The following is an 18,274-nucleotide window of genomic DNA, read 5'->3' as shown; positions in this document are numbered from 1 at the left end:
ACTAAGACATATGCAAAATAAAATATTATCTAGAATCTATTGGACTCCCTGGTGTTTGCATAAAAAAGGACCATCTAATGCATCTCTCTGTTGGAGATGTAATATGGACAATGCTTCTTTGAAACATAGGCTTCTGCTATGTTGCACACTGACTAAGTTTTGGGAGAAAGGCCTGGACTATATAAACAATAAGGGACGCGGGTGGCGCTGTGGGTTAAACCACAGAGCCCAGGACTTGCCGATCAGAAGGTCGGCGGTTCGAATCCCCGCGACGGGGTGAGCTCCCGTTGCTCGGTCCCTGCTCCTGCCAACCTAGCAGTTTGAAAGCACGTCAAAGTGTAAGTAGATAAATAGGTACCGCTCCGGCGGGAAGGTAAACGGCGTTTCCGTGCGCTGCTCTGGTTCACCAGAAGCAGCTTAGTCATGCTGGCCACATGACCCGGAAGCTGTACGCCGGCTCCCTCGGCCAGTAAAGCGAGATGAGTGCCGCAACCCCAGAGTCGGTCACGACTGGACCTAATGGTCAGGGGTCCCTTTACCTTTATATAAACAATGCACTATGGGAAAACTTAAGATTTTCAGAGGTGAATATGCTCTTGAACTATATACCCACTGTATGGAAATGGACAATAGGACAGTGAATTGGAAGAACAGAGATACAATTCCTCTTAATCAGTGGTTTGACAGCATGACAACATTGGCAACTTATTTTCATCTTTTTCATAACCTCCAATGAAAATAGGGATGTCCTATTCTATTATTATTATTATTATTATTATTATTATACTATTTATACCCTATCCATCTGGGGCACAAACAGGAAAAAAAATGAAACATTGAAAAACTTCCCTCCAGATGGCTCGGGGCTTGGATAACACCATCCCCTTCAACATTTCTCCAGTGAAAATACGTCCTAAGGAAAAGCGGGACATTCCGGGATCAAATAAGAAACTGGGACACCTTCTGTAAATCTGGGGGTGTGCTTGGAAAACAGGGGCACTTGGAAGGTCTGTGAACAGACAGCTTATAGACACATACTGTCTTTGGATAAATGCAATTATATTGGGAATGGGTTCACACAGAGTATATGAGATTATTGGCAATTATATGTGTATTAGGATAATAAGAATATACACATCTGTATATTGATGCATGTTAATGTAACAGTGTTTTTCTCCACACACACATTTCACTCACTTTTTCCTTTCTTTTTCTCACTCTATGAAATCCATCTATTAAAAAGAAGAGGAAAAGAGGTCTCTGCTGCTTTTCCTTGCCTGCAGCAAAGACGGTTGTAACGGCCTCAAGGAGGCTTTGGGGCTTGCTGCCTCCTTCCCAGGGGTCTCCAGCACAGCTGTGGGCAAAAGCCCCTTTGGATATCAATTGTGCGGTGAGCCCATAAAGTTCATTCTTAACAGCTGCTTTCCTTGTTGTCTCCCTGACCCCAGCACTGCCTCCGACGCTGAGCTCATCCCCTCCAGCCAATAACTGCGAGCCTCGTTCTCATTCCTATGCAAACTGATTTATTTTTGGTCCCCTGGCACCCCAGCCCCAAACTCCCCCCGGGGGATTCTCGCCTGGCCCGTCTCAGTAGCACTTCCGGTGGACGATGTAGGGGCCGTGTTCGTGATATTGCTCCTTCCGGATCCAGCATGGCTGAAAGTTCTTCAGGGAAGCCAGGATGGACCCCCCAGTCCAAACAGAGTACTTCCTCAGAGGGATGGCCGTGACTTTCACTTTCGTGTTGGTGGGCACAGCCACCATGAGGTCGTGCAAGAACCTCTTCTCGAACCCCTCAAAGAGGGACGAGCCACCACAGAGCATGATGTTCTCGTACATTTCCTTCCGGGATTCTTCGGGGACCTTCCGGACGCTTCTCAGCGCCATACCATGAAGCCCCAAAAGGTTCAGTCCGGGCATCTGCGGAGGGTTGAACAACATCTCTGGACACTGGAATCTCTCTTTGCCCAGGCTGATGATCTGGCCATCGGGCAGCTGGTAGTCTGCCATGTACTCCCTCTTCGGACGGTTCCACTCAGTCTCAAAATCAAAGGCCACGTAGCAGCATTTTTGCTTCATGTCGTCAATGACATCCAGCATCCTCTCATCAAAGTAATGTCCCATGTTCCTGAGAAGGTCCATCAGGAAAGATGTCATGTTGGCGCCCGCGATGTCCATCCTCTCGGTGGCGTGCGGCAGATTGTACCCTTGGTGGACAGGGACAGTGTGGGTTGTGGCATGTCCCGTGTCCACTACCAAACCGCTGATCTTGCCGTGGGCGTACACCGACAACACCGACTGGTACGCCACGTACATCCCGGGCGAGTTGAGCGACTCAAAGACCACCTCCACCAACTTCTCCCTGTTGGTCGTGGGGCAGAGCGGAGGGTCAGACATCAAGAGGGCGTGGTCTTCCGGAGCAACCTTGAGGTCGTGGTAGAACAGGTGCCTCCACAGAACTTCCGCCGCGTCCCAGTCGATGATGATGCCGTGCCGGACGGGCAAAATGATATCGACGTCCGGCTCTAACCGCGCCCGCTCCCCGACAAAGGTATCTGGCCTGTCTCTCCTGGTCCTCATGGACTTCTCCGTGGGGTGCCCAACCAACGTTCCGATGACCGCCTGAGGAGTCTGTTGACCTGCGAACCCCGCTTTACATGTCCCTGTACCTGTATCGATGATTACTGCTCCTGTCTTCACAACTGAGCGCCCTCTTTCCGGAGTCTTTGACCGAGGAGCTTCTTTTGAGGATGCCCGCGATCTGGACGAGCGGTCCAGTGTGTATCCCGGGGATGCGTTCCTTGTTCCTGCATGTCCTGGGCTGACCGGCCTCGACCCGGGGCTCTTTGATCGTGAGGATGCTGGGCTCCTTGTCCGTGAAGGGCCGGGGCTGGTTCTCCTGGTACTCCTGAATGACATCTTGAACGGGCCCTTGAGATACCCCCTTCTTCAAGGTCAGCCACTGAACAACAACACCAGAGTGCCCTGCAGAATTCTGCCTCACTCTGTCACAAAGGGAACTATGACACCACACCAGCTCCTTGGGTGACGTGGCTTGGGACAGGCCACGTGGTCTCGGCCAGCTGCGATTGCCTCCCTCCGACCATCGCTCAAAGCGCGAAACCTGGGCGTTCAGTCCATCCCACCGCTGGTCGTCAGGAGCCTCTGAATTGTTCCGCGAGAGACAATGGGTGGCAGGCCTGGAATCCTGGAATCTTCGGTGCTAGATGACCTTTGGGTCCCTTGCAACTCTGTGATTCTATGATTCCATGAACATGGAACACCACAAGTCAGCTGGGCATGTTCTCTCCTGAGTGAGTGGCGTCTCAGGGCTTCACATTTTGTATCTGGAAACACAGATAAGTGATGGTTCCTCCATCCACAGCTGGGGGCAGGAAACACCTCGGGAGTTGCAGCTGCTGGGAATCACAGTGTGCTGTTGCACTCAGGTTCTGTTTACAGGCTTTCCTTTGGGGTATTTGGTTCTTACCGGATCTCTCAGCTGCTGTCAACCGCAGTATCCTCCTGGACTGTCTAGGAGGGCTGGGAGCTAGGGGTCCTGTTCTGCAGTGGTTCTGCTCCTTCCTCCTGGGCCGTGTCCAGAAAGTGGTGTTGGGAGATGAGGGTTCAGACCCCTGGGCTCTCACTTGTGGGGTGCCTCAGGGCTCTGCCCTCTCCCCCATGCATCTCAACATCTATATGAAACCTCTGGGAGAGATCACCAGGGGGTTTGGGTTGTGTGTTCACCAGTATGCGGATGATACCCAGCTCTGCCTCTCTTTTAAATCAGAACCAGTGAGGGCAGAGAACATCCAGTGTAGGTTTCTGGTGTGGATGGCGATCAACGGATTGAGGTTGAATCCCTACAAAACAGAAGTACTGTTTTGGGGGGATGGGGGGCAGGCAGGTGGGGGACTCCCTGGTCCTGAATGGGGTAAACGTGCCCCTGAAAGATCAGGAGCACAGCCTGGGAGTCATTTTGGACTCACAGCTATGTGGGAGGCACAGGTCAGTTCTGTTTCCTGGGCAGTTGTCTACCAGCTCCATCTAGTACGGCGGCTGAGACCCTCCCTGTCTGCTCCCTGTCTCGCCAGAGTGGTCCATGTTCTGGTTATCTCCTGCTTGAACTACTACAATGTGCTCTCCATGGGGCTACCTTTGAAGGTGACCCGGAAACTACAGCTAATCCAGAATGTGGCTGCCAGACTGGTGACTGGGAGCGGCCACCGGGACCATATAACACTGGTCCTAAAGGATCTACACTATGTTTCCAAGCATCATAGTGTTGGTGCTGATTTTTAAAGCCTAAACAGCCTTGGCCCAGTACAGTGGTACCTCAGGTTAAGAACTTAATTCGTTCTGGAGGTCCGTTCTTAACCTGAAACTGTTCTTAACCTGAGGTATCACTTTAGCTAATGGGGCCTCCTGCTGCTGCCGTGCTGCCGCGGCGCGATTTCTGTTCTCATCCTGAAGCAAAGTTCTTAACCTGAGGTACTATTTCTGGGTTGGCAGAGTCTGTAACCTGAAATGTCTGTAACCTGAGGTACCACAGTACACCCAAAGGGGCATCTCCACCCCCATCACTCAGTCTGGACCCTGTGGTCCTGCTACGAGGGTCTTCTGGTGGTTCCCTCGCTGCGAGAAGGCAGAGGGCCTTCTCAGTGGTGGCACCCACCCTGTGGAACGTCCCCTCCCACCAGATGTCAAGGAAATAAACAACTATCTGACATTTAGAAGGCATCTGAAGGCAGCCCTGAATTGAGAAGTTTTTAATGTTTGGTGTTTTATTGTGTTTTTATATGTGTTGGAAGTTGCCCAGGGAACAGGGTGCTGGATTCAATGGGCCTTTGGCCTGATCCAGAAGATCATTATTACAGTGGTACCTCAGGTTACATATGCTTCAGGTTACATACGCGTCAAGTTACAGACTCCGCTAACCCAGAAATAGTACCTCGGGTTAAGAACTTTGCTTCAGGATGAGAACGGAAATCAGGCGGCGGCAGCAGGAGGCCCCATTAGCTAAAGTGGTGCTTCAGGTTAAGTACAGTTTCAGGTTAAGAACAACCCTCTGGAAAAAATTAAGTTCTTAATCCGAGGTACCACTGTATATTAACATTCTTATGTTCTCCTTCATGGATACAGAGTGAGTCAAAGATTCCATTTAACAGACATTATGTACGCTGACTAACAGCAGCACTTCAGGATTTTAGACAAGGGGATTCCTCTCTGGAGACCCCAAAGACCAAACCTGCGACTTTCTACCTTTGAAGAAAGGGCTACCTTTGAAGGTGACTCGGAAACTACAACTAATCCAGAATGCGGCAGCTAGACTGGTGACTGGGAGCGGCCGCCGAGACCATATAACACCGGTCTTGAAAGACCTACATTGGCTCCCAGTACATTTCCAAGCACAATTCAAAGTGTTGGTGCTGACCTTTAAAGCCCTAAACGGCCTCGGTCCAGTATATCTGAAGGAGCATCTCCTCCCCCATCGTTCTGCCCGGACGCTGAGGTCCAGCGCCGAGGGCCTTCTGGCGGTTCCCTCATTGCGAGAGGCCAAGTTACAGGGAAGCAGGCAGAGGGCCTTCTCGGTGGTGGCACCCGCCCTGTGGAACGCCCTCCCACCAGATGTCAAAGCGATAAACATCTACCTGACATTCAGAAGACATCTGAAGGCAGCCCTGTTCAGGGAAGTTTTTAATGTGTGACATTTTAATGTATTTTTAATCTTTGTTGGAAGTTGCCCAGAGTGGCTGGGGAAACCCAGCCAGATGGGCGGGGTACAAATAATAAATTATTATTATTATTACTATTATTATTTCTGCATAACCTAATGGGGGCCTCCTTGACCCAATCCAACAAGGAACTGCTGATGTTCTTAGGAATGACTTTGGACAGATTCAGAGAGGGCCGGGAATGGCTACTACCTGCAGTTTCAGAGGTGGTCTATCTCTGAGCAATAAAGAAAAATGCTTCTTCAAAGTGCCTGCCACAAATCTGGATCTTGGCATCCAGGAATTTGACTTTTTTATACCCATTTTTTCATTGCCACAACAATCCATCTGCACCTGGGTAAGCCTGGGAAACCTGAGAGACGCTGCCAGTCAGTGTAGACAATACTAAACTAGACAGACCATTAGCCTCAGAGGGTTCAAGGCAGTTTAGTCCTAACGCGTTGAACATAGTTAAGGCAACAATGTCTTAAGTTTGCCAGCAGGTGGCAGGAGTGAATCAATTAATCGCAATCCCACCAAAATGAAAAGCTGTTAATCTGGATCAGGGTTTCCCAAAATTGGGTCTCCAGCTGTTTTGGGACTACAATTCCCATATGGAGATCGAACCTGCAACCTTGGCGTTATGAGCACCATGGTCCAACCGACTGAGCTCTCCAGCGCATGATATGGCTTAGATGCAATTATCATCTATAGTGTCAGAAATATTGTGATGGACTCCTTCACTGCAGGTTTTTAAACAGAGGTTGGGTGGCTGTTTGTCAGGGATGATTCAGCTTTCAGTCCGGCATTGCAGGGGGTTGGGCTAGATGACCTTTGGGGTACCCTTCCAACTTGACAGTTCTGTGATTCAATGATTGGTGAACTTCTGTATTTTCACTGGAGGAATGTTGGAGAGCATGCTGGGTATGTTTAGCCTGGAAAAGAGGAGACTGGGAGAAGAGACGAGAGCCATCTTCGGATATCTTAAGGGCTGTCCCATGGAAGAGGGAGAAGCTTGTTTTCTCCTGCTCCGGAGGGTGGGACTCGAACCCATGGCTTCAAGTTACAAGAAAGGAGATTCCGACTAAACTTCAGGAAGAACATTCTGCCAGTTAAAGCCGTTCAACAGTAGAACAGACTCCCAAGAGAGGTGATGGACCCCACTTCCTTGAAGGTTTTTAAGCAGGGCTTGAGTTTCCTACATTGCAAAGGGTTAGACTGGATGGCCTTTAGGGGTCCCTTTCAATTCTGCAAGTCTGCGAGTCCACAATTCCTACAGCAGGGACAGGGAACATTGATGACCCTCCTGGTGTGGTTAGACTCCAACTCCCAGCAGCACAGAGGGATGATGGGAGTTGGAGTCCATCAGTAACTCCTGGTATGCCCCGCGGAGGACCTCAAGGTCCACAAATGACAACACTCTGGAGGTCCCAAGTCACAAGGTGATTAGACTGGCCTCAACTAGGGCCAGGGCCTTTTCAGCACTGGCCCCGACTTGGTGGAACGCTCTGACCCAAGAGACCAGGGCCCTGCGGGACTTGACATCTTTCTGCAGGGCCTGCAAGACAGAGCTGTTCCGCCTGGCCTTTGCTTTGGACTCGGTCTGACCCTTATGTTTCCCTCCCTTTATGGTTTTGATCTATGGGCTACTTTTAAAATGAGGCTGCATTTTAAATTGCATTTTAACCCGTATTTTAAATTGGTTTGTGTCCCCCCCCCCATTATGTTTTTACTGTAATTTTACTGGTGTTAGCCGCCCTGAGCCCGGCTCTGGCTGAGAAGGGCAGGGTATAAATAAATTTATTATTATTATCTGGAGGGGAGCTGGTTGGGCAAGGCTGATCTATATCATGTTGTCAGAGTGACAGTAATTAAAATAGTAACAATAATAGTAAACTTACGGAGAAGTTATGATCTGGAACGGATTCATCACTCCTGCGTGACACACCATTTATTTTTGCTCACACGACTAGTCCCTCCCAATTTGCCCTGGATCTCTGCAAGGCATCCCAGGGCATCCATTCACGAAAAATTCACTTTGTTACCGGAAAAATCCGAGGGCTCCCTTGGACAAAAGTAAAGACACCAACCAGGATAACTTGGAGCAAAACAGCAGCCTGTAGGCTTGGCCTTTATTGAACTGTTGCAACAGGGTGTTCCCCTCACTTGCAAGAGAGAGGAAAGACCCAGAAAAATAGTGTGCAAGGTCTTATAAAAACTTTTTGAAATTCCCCTCCTCTAGGTCAAGCCCACCCCCAGAATCATCATGCATACATTACAGAAAGGAGGGGTTGAGGGAGGAGTTGGTGGTAACCTGAGTGTCTTGTCACCTGGCTAGTTCCTCCTTTCCCCCCTCCCCATGAGTCACTTCCAGGAGACAAAGGGGAGTTGGCAGTTTCCTGCCCCCAGAGGGAAGATCTGATCATTGTCCTTTGTTTCAGTCCATGCTGAATCCACTCCCATATGCAAGTTCTTTGTGATCTTGATTGTCTTCTGTCTGGGATCATCAGGGTTGGCATAGCAACTGGGCAGGGCTCCTGTGGATGTGCTGAGAAGGTGAAGGGATTATGGCTGACCAGGACCAAGCCACCCCCCTTTGATAGTTCTTGTCATATGGAGTAAAATAAAATGGAACAGTGCAAATCCGATGTATGGTTGATTTTCTATGAATTTATAACAGAAATGTGGCGTATGTAATATGTGAGTGTGTGTGAAGTTTGTACAAACAGAATGATTGGGGTGGGGGGGTTCCTGCTACAACTTTCAGTTGAGCCAAGCTCCATTTACTCTGCTCCCTCTTTCGTAGAATACGTAAGGATCAAAAGCATAGAAAGACACCCTTTCTCAACATAGCCGCCCTCCCCGAGGGCAGGAGAGGTGACTGGGAGGGCGGAAGAATGAACGGTATTTGCATTCTGAGAGGCAGAAAGCGTAAGAAGGGTTTGTCGGATCAGGACACAGGCTCATCAAGTTCAGTATCCCTTTCTCTCGCCGGCCAACCCACAAGCAAGATTTGATCACAAGTCGCACTCCCCTCCTGCGGCTTGCAGCAGCTGGGATTCAAAAGCATACAATGATAGAATTGTATAGTTGGAAGGGATCCTGAGGGTCATCTAGTCCAACCCCCTGAAATGCAGGAATCTCAGCTAAAGCATGCAGGACAGATGGCCACCCAACCTTTGCTTAAAAACCTCCAAGGAAGGAGAGACTACTGCTTCACAAGGAAGAAAGTTCCACTGTTTAACAGCTGTTCATGTCAGCAAGTTCTTCCTGATGTTTTAGTCGGAATCTACTTTCTTGAAACTTGAAGCCATGGGTTCGAGTCCTGCCCTCCGGAGCAGGAGAAAACAAGCTTCTGCCTCCTCCATGTGGCAGCCCTTGAGATATTTGAAGATGGCTATCATACCTTCTCTCATTCTCCTCTTTCCCAGGCTAAACATACCCAGCTCCTTCAGCCGTTCCTCATCAGGCTTGGTTTCCGGACCATTGATCACCTTGGTAACCCTCTTCCAGCTTGTCAACATCCTTCTTAAAATGTGGCACCCAGAACTGGACACAGGACTCCAGGTGTGGTCTGACTAAGGCAGAATAGAGTGGGACTATTCCTTCCCTTGACCCGGACACTAGACTTCTGTTGATGCAGTCTAGAATAGCGTTCGCTTTTTTTGCTGCTGCATCACCCAGTTGACTCATGTTAAGCTGGTGTTGAGCGGCACCAAAGTGACTTCTCTGCGGCGCAAGCCTAGTAGTCAGTGTGTCTGGAGCTCCTGGGCTTATGCAGTCCAAAGAAAATCAGAGCAAGACGTTTGGCACCTGTTGCCGAAAGGAGGTGTACAAGGCGCCATCCAACTGCCTTAGGGACTCCCCAGAGTGGATTTGTGTAGGTTTTGCTCCTGAGCCTTTTCTTCTCCCAAAGGTATCCTGCAAGGCAGTGGAGGTTTAGGGGCAGAGTTTTCCTTCTCCTGGATGGGCTCCCTTCCATGGATGAGCCCCACCTGCCCCTCATTTCTCTCTATAGCATAGGTAGGGAAACTAAGGGCAGGGGGCCAGATCTGGCCCAATCGCCTTCTAAATCCGGCCTGTGGACGGTCCGGGAATCAGGGTGTTTTTACATGAGTAGAATGTGTCCTTTTATTTAAAATGCATCTCTGGGTTATTTGTGGGGCATAGGAATTTGTTCATTCCCCCCCCTCCCAAATATAGTCTGGCCCACCACAAGGTTTGAGGGACAGTGAAAAAGTTTGTTGACCCCTGCTCTACAGCATGGTCAGAAACCACCTTCTTGACCATTGGACCCCCTCTTGGTCACATCCACTCCATCCCTGGGGGCCTGTCTTTGCATGCAGGGGAAGCCCCTAACTCATTGTGGGTTTGAGACCCATCAGCTCCCCTCACCTGGCTTTGCCGACCAGTCGAAACCGTTCCCAGGATTGTGGCCGCTGTCACCTGCTGGCAGCTTCTAGGAGCCGCAGGTGAGAGCAGAGTGCAGGTCGGCAAACAACCCCAGAAGGAGCCCAACATGACACCCACAAGAGGGGTTGTTTAGTCATTTAGTCGTGTCCGCCTCTTCGTGACCCCCTGGACCAGAGCACGACAGGCACTCCTGTCTTCCACTGCCTCCCGCAGTTTGGTCAAACTCATGCTGGTAACCTCGAAAACACTATCCAACCATCTCGTCCTCTGTCGTCCCTTTCTCCTTGTGCCCTCCATCTTTCCCAACATCAGGGTCTTTTCCAAGGGGTCTTCTCATGAGGTGGCCAAAGTCTTGGAGCCTCAGCTTCAGGATCTGTCCTTCCACTGAGCACTTAGGGTTGGGGCTACCCCTCCTCTAACACCCCCACACCCCACTCTCAATTTAATAATCATAAAAAGAGAGGGTTTGCCCTCCTAAGACAACAATCATATAAATTGAGGACTTTTGCCTCTTTTATATGGCAGTCATTTGGGGATTTAAAGATCAAGGAGTCTTAACTCAGAAACCGGATCTTCCTCTTCTGCCCTTCCAGTACCCTTAAGGCAAATAAATGTGTGCTATTAGGACCCGACTCTCACGTCATGAGCTGCATTGTGGCATAATGGATGTATGATTACCGCTGGGTTTCATTTGCTTTCAGGTTGGTTTTATATTCCAGAGATGTTTATACACAAACACACACCATCTCAAGTTCGTTTTTCAGCTTGCTGTTTATTGATTGGCTTGTAAGAAATCGAGAACGTTTTTAAATATTGAGATATTTTAGAAAACAAAGAACAATCATCATATCAATCGCTGACATACAAATATATATTATTTTGGAATCTGGTTCTCTCCTAAACCACAGCCCCAGTTGTTGTTTTTTGGGGGGCGTGTGTGTGTGTGGAATTATCCTTCCAGTGTAGCAAACTTCATCACCTCTCCAAAAAGAGCATCCCTACTTTAAATAGAAAAACCATCCCTGCCGACAATCACTAAATATTGCTATTTTGGTTTTAGGGGCAAGAGACCTCCAAGACTCTTTCTGGGGCCACAGCTTTCTTGTCAGGCCACATCCTTCACTTCCACAAGTGCTTTAGCCTGGCGGGAAATGTGTCTTTGATAAGGCCTCATACTGGCCTGGACGGAGGACGGAAAGAGGAAAGAAACCTCTGGTCTTCATTCCTGCGGTGATGTGTAGCCTACCAAACATAGGTGATTAGCATAGACCCGCCTACTTTTTGCTCCTGGCTCCGCCCTCCAACGGTATGTGGCCTTCGGAAGATCCCCTAAGAGGGGGGCCGGCCCTGAGCTGAACGAGATCTCCTAGTCCCTGAGCTAAACAGAACTCTTTTTTTGCAAGCAGATACAATATCTGCTGAGGGATGATATTCCCGAAAATGCCGAGATTGTTTCGGGATATTTAGTTGAGTTTTTTAAAGTCAAATTTAAAGCAGCTTAATTTATTTAATGGTGGCTACTGATTCTTTTTTATGTTTTATGAGTTTAATATTATGAATGTTTTATGGATGGTTTGTAAAAAAAAAACATTCTACTGTCTAAGGTATGCCGATAAAGGCTGAAAAGCAAAATTCTAAGGGAATCTAAAGTGCAATACAGTCTGAACTTCCTTTGACGCATCTCTGGACATTTCAGAGAACGTGGGGCAGGGGGAGAAAGACTTCACACTGATCTGCATCCCAGGCAGAATCCGTCTACAAATAGTTAAATAATCTGTGGCTACATATATATATATATTAAAATTACATTCCGAAGTCCACCGTGCGTTAATAAATAAATTGGAACGGAGCTCCCCCACTCAGTTCTGAATCCGGCAGTCTTCAGGGTCGCCGAGGTCAATGTCCAAAATATCTCATAGAGCATGCTCAATAGTCATAGAATCATAGGGCCGGAAGGGACCACGAGGGTCATCTAGTCCAACCCCGCGCAATGCAGGAACCATCTCTCTCTCTCTCTGGTCCAAGACAAGCTAGTGTTGATTGGTTGTGATTCACTTCTTAATCTAGACGTCTGTTCCAGCTGTGTCAAAACAGTTGTTTGCTGTGGACGGTGGGAGCGGTGTGCGAAAGGAGACCCCCCCCACTCCCACCTCGTGGGGCGCAGAGAGTCAAGGCCGCAAAAGGGTCTGCACATCATCGCGCTTTCCTCATGTCCAAGTGTGGGAAGTAGAGACCAAGGATGTCCTGCTGCACCTGATACTTCCCGGCTTTCTTCCGCAGACAGAAGGCAACCTGGTTGGTGCAGAAAGAACAGAGGAGAGAGAAAAAGAACACTTGTCATACAAGTCTGTGTGCAGACAATGCTCCCTTTCCTGTCCTGCACCAGCAGATGGACCACAAGCTGAACATGAGCCAACCGTGTGATGCAGCAGCAAAAGAAGCAAATGCTATTCTAGGCTGCATACGGGACCGCCTCTCCTGGTATGCCCTGCGGAGGACCATAAAGTCCACAAATGACAACACTCTGGAGGTCCCAAGTCGCAAGGTGGTTAGACTGGTCTCAACTAGGGCCAGGGCCTTTTCAGCACTGGCCCCGACTTGGTGGAACGCTCTGTCACAAGAGACTAGGGCCCTGCGAGACTTGACATCTTTCTGCAGGGCCTGCAAGACAGAGCTGTTCTGCCTGGCCTTTGGTTTGGACTCAGTCTGACCCTTATGTTTCCCTCCCCTTATGGTTTTGATCTATGGGCTTCTTTTAAAAGGTGGCTGCATTTTAATAATAATAATAATAAATTTTATTTATATCCCGCCCTCCCCAGCCGAAGCCGGGCTCAGGGCGGCTTAAATTGCAATTTAAAATTAACCTGTATTTTAAATTGGTCCCCCTTCCCTATTATATTTTTATTGTAATTTTAATGGTGTTAGCCGCCCTGAGCCTGGCTGGGGAGGGCAGGGTACAAATAATTATTATTATTATTATTATTATTATTATTATTATTATTATTATCATCATCATCGTCATCCACGGAAGTCTAGCATCCAGATCAAGGGAAGACATAGTCCCACTCTATTCTTCCTTGGTCAGGCCACAACTGGAATCCTTTAAAAAGGATGTTGACAAGCTGGAAGGTATGCAGAGGCAAGGTTTACCTTTCCTGGGCCGGTTCACTCTAGCGGAGTTCCCTCTATGGGCCAGATTCTACGCGAGCGTGCCCACGATTTCCAATGTCTGCGTCTGCGCGATTTCCGCCACCGCAGAAGCGAGTCCCCGCGCCACGCTGCACCAGTTTAGCACAGCACGTGGGGGCTCGCTGAGCGGGAGGTTTGGGGGTGGCTCGTGGGCCAGTTAAACGACCCCCGTGGGCCACCTGTGGCCCACAGGCCTAATGTTTCCAACCCCTGATCCCTTATGAGGGATGGTTGAAGGAGCTGGGTATGTTTAGTGTGCAGAAGAGGAGACTGAGAGGAGATATGAGCATCATCTTCAAATATCTCAAGGGCTGTCGCATGGAAGAGGGAGCAAGCTTGTCTTCTCCTGCTCCGGAGGGTAGGACTCGAACCCATGGCTTCAAGTTACAAGAAAAGAGATTCCAGCTAAATACCTGGCTGAAGTTAAATGACATTTGGGTCCTCCCCTCCCAAAACTACCTCCATCAGCACACCAGGGCATTTCCCAATGCAAAAATATATATATACTTGAGCAAGTAGTTCACCACATCATTCTCCAGCCGCCTTCCATGTGAAATGGTTTTGGGGAAATGTGATTTCCCCCACATTGGGTGCAACTGGTGTCAGAAGTGGGAAATCTCGACCATGTCCCTACCCCAAAAATGCATAAGCACTGTGTGCATTCTTAAAATAAGGTAAAGGGACCCCTGACCATTAGGTCCAGTCATGGCCGACTCTGGGGTTGCCACGCTCATTATTGGCCGAGGGAGCCGGCGTACAGCTTCTGGGTCATGTAGCCAGCAGGACTAAGCCGCTTCTGGCGAACCAGAGCAGTGCACAGAAACGCCGTTTACCTTCCCGCCGGAGTGGTACCTATTTATCTACTTGCACTTTGAAGTGCTTTCAAACTGCTAGGTTGGCAGGGCATTCTTAAAATAAAGAATGATAAAAAAGAGGAAAGAACTTCCTTTCCCCTCTGTCTTGAATGCAGAGGATGAACATACCAGGAAGCAGATGAGGAAGAGGAGGAGGAAGCCCAGGAGAGCAGACAGACATATCAGGATGATGGCCCAGAAAGGTAACCCTGGAAAGACAAAAAAAAAAAGTATTAAATGTCGGCAGGCTTTGACCCATGGCATTGTGGAGAATTAAAATGGGCAGCTTCTGAGGCTGGGGCGTTTGAGTAAATCCGATGGCCAGTGGAAGAATTGAAAGAGGAGACCCACCCACCAGAAACCGGGACCCCTCCAACCTTGAATCAAGGCTGAACCAAAGAAGCATCACTAACCTCCTTGGTGGTGCACTGGGGTCACTGTTGAAGGATAACCTGTAAATATAGCATAAACATAACAGTGTGAAATGAACCCAGGAGCTGAATCAAGCCAAAAGGGCCCCATCTAATGCACTGTTTCTGGGGGAGAGGGGGCGGGCAGGTGTGGGGGACTCCCTGGTCCTGAATGGGGTAACTGTGCCCCTGAAGGACCAGGTGCGCAGCCTGGGAGTCATTTTGGACTCTGGGTGTTGTGTCTGGAGGTCCTGGGCTGCCCAGAGGATAAGACTCCCCTCTTGGCTTCGCTGATGGACAGAGCAAGACGTTTGGCACCTGCTTGGCTGAAGGAGTTGCTGGAAAGAGCCATCTTAGGGACTCCACTCCAGATGTGTGTAGGCTTTCCTCCTTAGCCTTTTCTTCTCCCTCAAGGCAGCAGAGGTTGAGGACCAGAGTTTTCCTTCTCCTAGATAGGAGATGAGTCCCATCTGCTCCTCAGTTCCTTCTACAGCACATGCAGAGACCACCTTCTTGACCACTGGACCCACGCTTGGTCTCGTCCACCCTGTCTGCTGTAGTCTGTTTTCACATGCAGGGAAAGTCCCTAACTCCCCGAGGGATTGGGACCCATCAGCTCCCCTCGCCTGGTTTAGCCGGCCAGTTGAAGCCCTTCTTGGATTGTAGCCGCTGTTGCCTGCTGACAGCTTCCAGGAGCCACAGGTGAGAGTTTGGGTGCAGGTAGGGACCAAAGGTGGACCAACAACTGCAAAAGGAGCATGGTATGTCCCCCACCAGAGGTAACACACAAGCACCAGTGCCTTTAGCACCCCATACACCCCAGCCTTGGAGGCAATTATGCTTCTGGCTTCCAGTCGCTGGAAGCCATGGCAGGGGAGAGTGACTCTTGAGCCGCAGTGAGACGAGGACGCTAGCCTAGATGACCCATTGGCCTAATCCTGCAGGCCCTTCTGACTTTCCCCTGGAAGCTTCTGCCATTGTCCAGGATCTCTGGCACCCACTGCACTCTTACCGCTGACCAGCAGACTTCTGTTGTCCAGTGTGTACACCCCCAAAGCTGTGGCATTGCCCGTCCAGTTCCTAAACGCATCGTACACCAGAGCTCGGTCGAATGTCCTTGTGGACGAATCCATCGCGAATGTGCAGACAGCGCCGACCGCCGTCTCGGTCTGCTGGCCGGTCGGTCTATGCAAAAATTAAAACACAGCCAAATGTTGGTCAACCGCCATGACTGATGTCTCTTAAGCAGGGATGTTGGAGACTCCCAATGGCAGTGGAGATTACTGACCCTCACTTAGACTGCCTTCGAACCACACAAACACACACCTGAAGCTCTCAACAGAGCACTGCACAAACTCCCTCTGCAGGCTGCTGCGCTGGTATAACTGGTGGAGCTGTTTGGAGGAAGAAGGGGAGAACGGGATCGATACGATACAATACGATAATCTTTATTGTCATTGTCCCATACAGAACAACAAAATTGAAAAATCTACATTAGAAATTCAAAAACCAACAAGCCTGCTATCCCAGCTATCCCAGCCTGCTTAGCCCCCTAAAAACTCTGATACCCCATAATTAAATACAATATACTCCCACAGAGACTACCTTACACTGCGTTTAAAATCAAAATCGCATTTGGGTAGAAACTGTTTCTCAGACAGCTAGTCCTAGTCTTTATAACCCTGGACCTTCTTCCAGAAGGCAGAAGCTGAAAGAGATCATTTCCAGGGTGCGCACTATCCTGCGCTATCTCTGCCGCTTTCTCTGGAAGCATAGGGTGAATGTAGCCAGAGAGAGGTGTAATTCGGGTCTCTCTTTGAGTCATATCACGTTGGCGTGGCCTGTGCCATTGTTACATGGGTTTTAAGGTGTGCGCACACACATAGCAGGTGCCCCTTCACCCTTCAGCAATTAAATAGTTTCTGGAAATAATAGCCACTTTATTTGAATGTATTAAACTTAGTTCACATAGCAAAACAAGAACATTTTTAGTCGGGTGGCATAATATGCATTGCCAATGACTGGGGCAAGGCAAGGATTGTGCCCCCTAACCTCACTGCGGGCATCATGCAGGAGGCAACAGGTAGACTTCGCTCGCTGTACCCCTGTGGTAGCCGCTCCTCATGGAGGCTGGCTGCCCTCTCGGCTCGGGGGGAGACCAGGGTTCGAATCCCCACTCGGCTGTGGAGCTCACTGAGTGACCTTGCAGGCCCACCAACCTCACATAACCTCACACTGAGCACCTCAGAGAAACAGGAGATATATAAACAAAATAAATACATGATTTGAGATGATTTAAAAAATTGTCCATGGACAAACTTAATGATATTTGGAATTCATTTTTATAAATACCATTTTTGATTAAGGTATAAGGTAAAGATAAAGGGAGCCCTGACCGTTAAGTCCAGTCGTGGCCGACTCTGGGGTTGCGGCGCTCATCTCGTTTTATTGGCCGAGGGAGCAGGCGTACAGCTTCCGGGTCTTGTGGCCAGCATGACTAAGCCGCTTCTGGCGAAACCAGAGCAGCGCACGGAAACGCCGTTTACCTTCCTGCCGGAGCGGTACCTATTTATCTACTTGCACCTTGACGTGCTTTTGAACTGCTAGGTTGGCAGGAGCAGGGACCGAGCAATGGGAGCTCACCCCATCATTGCAGGGATTCGAACCGCCGACCTTCTGATCGGCAAATCCTAGGCTCTGTGGTTTAGACCACAGCGCCACCCGCATCCCGATTAAGGTATGGTTAACTGCAATAACAATTTCCTCTTTTTTGTAATATGCACAATATATTTTTTTCTGTTTCATTTCCCACATAGGTGTTACTTCTTGTGTCTTATAATTACCCTGTGCAGTTTTAATTTTGTACTCTGCATTTTCCAATAAAGAGTATAAAACAAAACATGATTTGAGATGATTTTAATTCTAACTCTTTTAAAATATTTGGATCGGCTCTTAGAATGCTTTTGCTTTGTTTCTTAAACTTCGCACTTGGGAACTTTGGGGAGGAAAGGCAGAATATAGAAGTTTGAGAAATAACAATGGCTACTTGAGAAGGGAGAGAAAGAAGGCTGGTCAGGGCCAAGCCTGAAGGGAGTCCCGGGGGCCTGGCAGAGTGCTCTGGAGGGCCGCAGCCAAAGTCAGGAGTGAGGCCTGGACTCTGCTTAGCGTCTCTCCTGAGCCGTTTACCTCGCTCTCAAGACTCATTTTGGTCTTCCAGTAGACATCCGAGTCGGGATCTGCCATTTCCCCTGCGTACGGCAAGTTGGTGACGGTGAAATTGACCGCAAAGTTCTTCATCTGGAGTTGGGGTGGCAGGGCGGCAGTGGCAGACTCAATGGCTGATTCGGGAGCTGGGGAGGAAGAGAAGACCCTAAAAATTAACAAAAATACCCCTTCGGCCACCGTCCCCTTGGTTCCCAGTGCTCCCAGCTGATATTATTTAAAAGAGTGGTTTGCATGACCTAAAGCTAAAGGTAAAGGTACTCCTGACCATTAAGGTCCAGTCGTGACCGACTCTGGGGTTGCGGCGCTCATCTCGCTTTACTGGCCGAGGGAGCCGGCGTACCGCTTCTGGGTCATGTGGCCAACATGACAAAGCCGCTTCTGGCGAACCAGAGCAGCGCACGGAAATGCCGTTTACCTTCCCGCTGGAGCGGTACCTATTTATTTACTTGCACTTGACATGACCTACTAA

General features: G+C 49.3%; 2 protein-coding genes and 1 long non-coding RNA gene across 4 annotated transcripts in view; 1 reads left to right on the top strand and 2 right to left on the bottom strand.

Annotated features, from left to right (window-relative positions):
* Nucleotides 1-1,500: 1,500 nt before the first annotated feature.
* ACTL9 (actin like 9) lies at nucleotides 1,501-3,179 on the bottom strand. The gene has a single exon (XM_053372434.1). The coding sequence runs from the start codon at nucleotides 2,917-2,919 to the stop codon at nucleotides 1,588-1,590; it is 1,332 nt and encodes a 443-aa protein (XP_053228409.1). The 5' UTR covers nucleotides 2,920-3,179; the 3' UTR covers nucleotides 1,501-1,587.
* Nucleotides 3,180-11,708: 8,529 nt separating this feature from the next.
* The window catches only part of LOC128405799 (mucin-16-like), a 52,063-nt gene continuing 45,497 nt past the window's right edge, over nucleotides 11,709-18,274 (bottom strand). For both annotated transcript variants that reach the window (XM_053372758.1, XM_053372759.1), the window contains 6 exons: nucleotides 17,767-17,930; nucleotides 15,907-15,974; nucleotides 15,593-15,765; nucleotides 14,584-14,622; nucleotides 14,300-14,379; nucleotides 11,709-12,419 (listed from right to left, as the gene is read on the bottom strand). In XM_053372758.1, the coding sequence (XP_053228733.1) occupies nucleotides 12,321-12,419; nucleotides 14,300-14,379; nucleotides 14,584-14,622; nucleotides 15,593-15,765; nucleotides 15,907-15,974; nucleotides 17,767-17,930 (623 nt within the window). In that variant the 3' untranslated portion in view covers nucleotides 11,709-12,320. The remainder of the gene's footprint in view (nucleotides 12,420-14,299; nucleotides 14,380-14,583; nucleotides 14,623-15,592; nucleotides 15,766-15,906; nucleotides 15,975-17,766; nucleotides 17,931-18,274) is intronic.
* LOC128405805 (uncharacterized) lies at nucleotides 12,307-14,684 on the top strand. The gene is made up of 2 exons (XR_008328358.1): nucleotides 12,307-12,608; nucleotides 14,287-14,684. It is a non-coding gene; the product is annotated as an uncharacterized LOC128405805 (long non-coding RNA).

This window comes from Podarcis raffonei, chromosome 18 (genome assembly GCF_027172205.1).
Source record: "Podarcis raffonei isolate rPodRaf1 chromosome 18, rPodRaf1.pri, whole genome shotgun sequence".
NCBI lineage: Eukaryota > Metazoa > Chordata > Lepidosauria > Squamata > Lacertidae > Podarcis > Podarcis raffonei.
The sequence above is the reverse complement of the archived record's forward strand: the minus strand, read 5'-3'. Positions and strand labels throughout refer to the sequence as shown.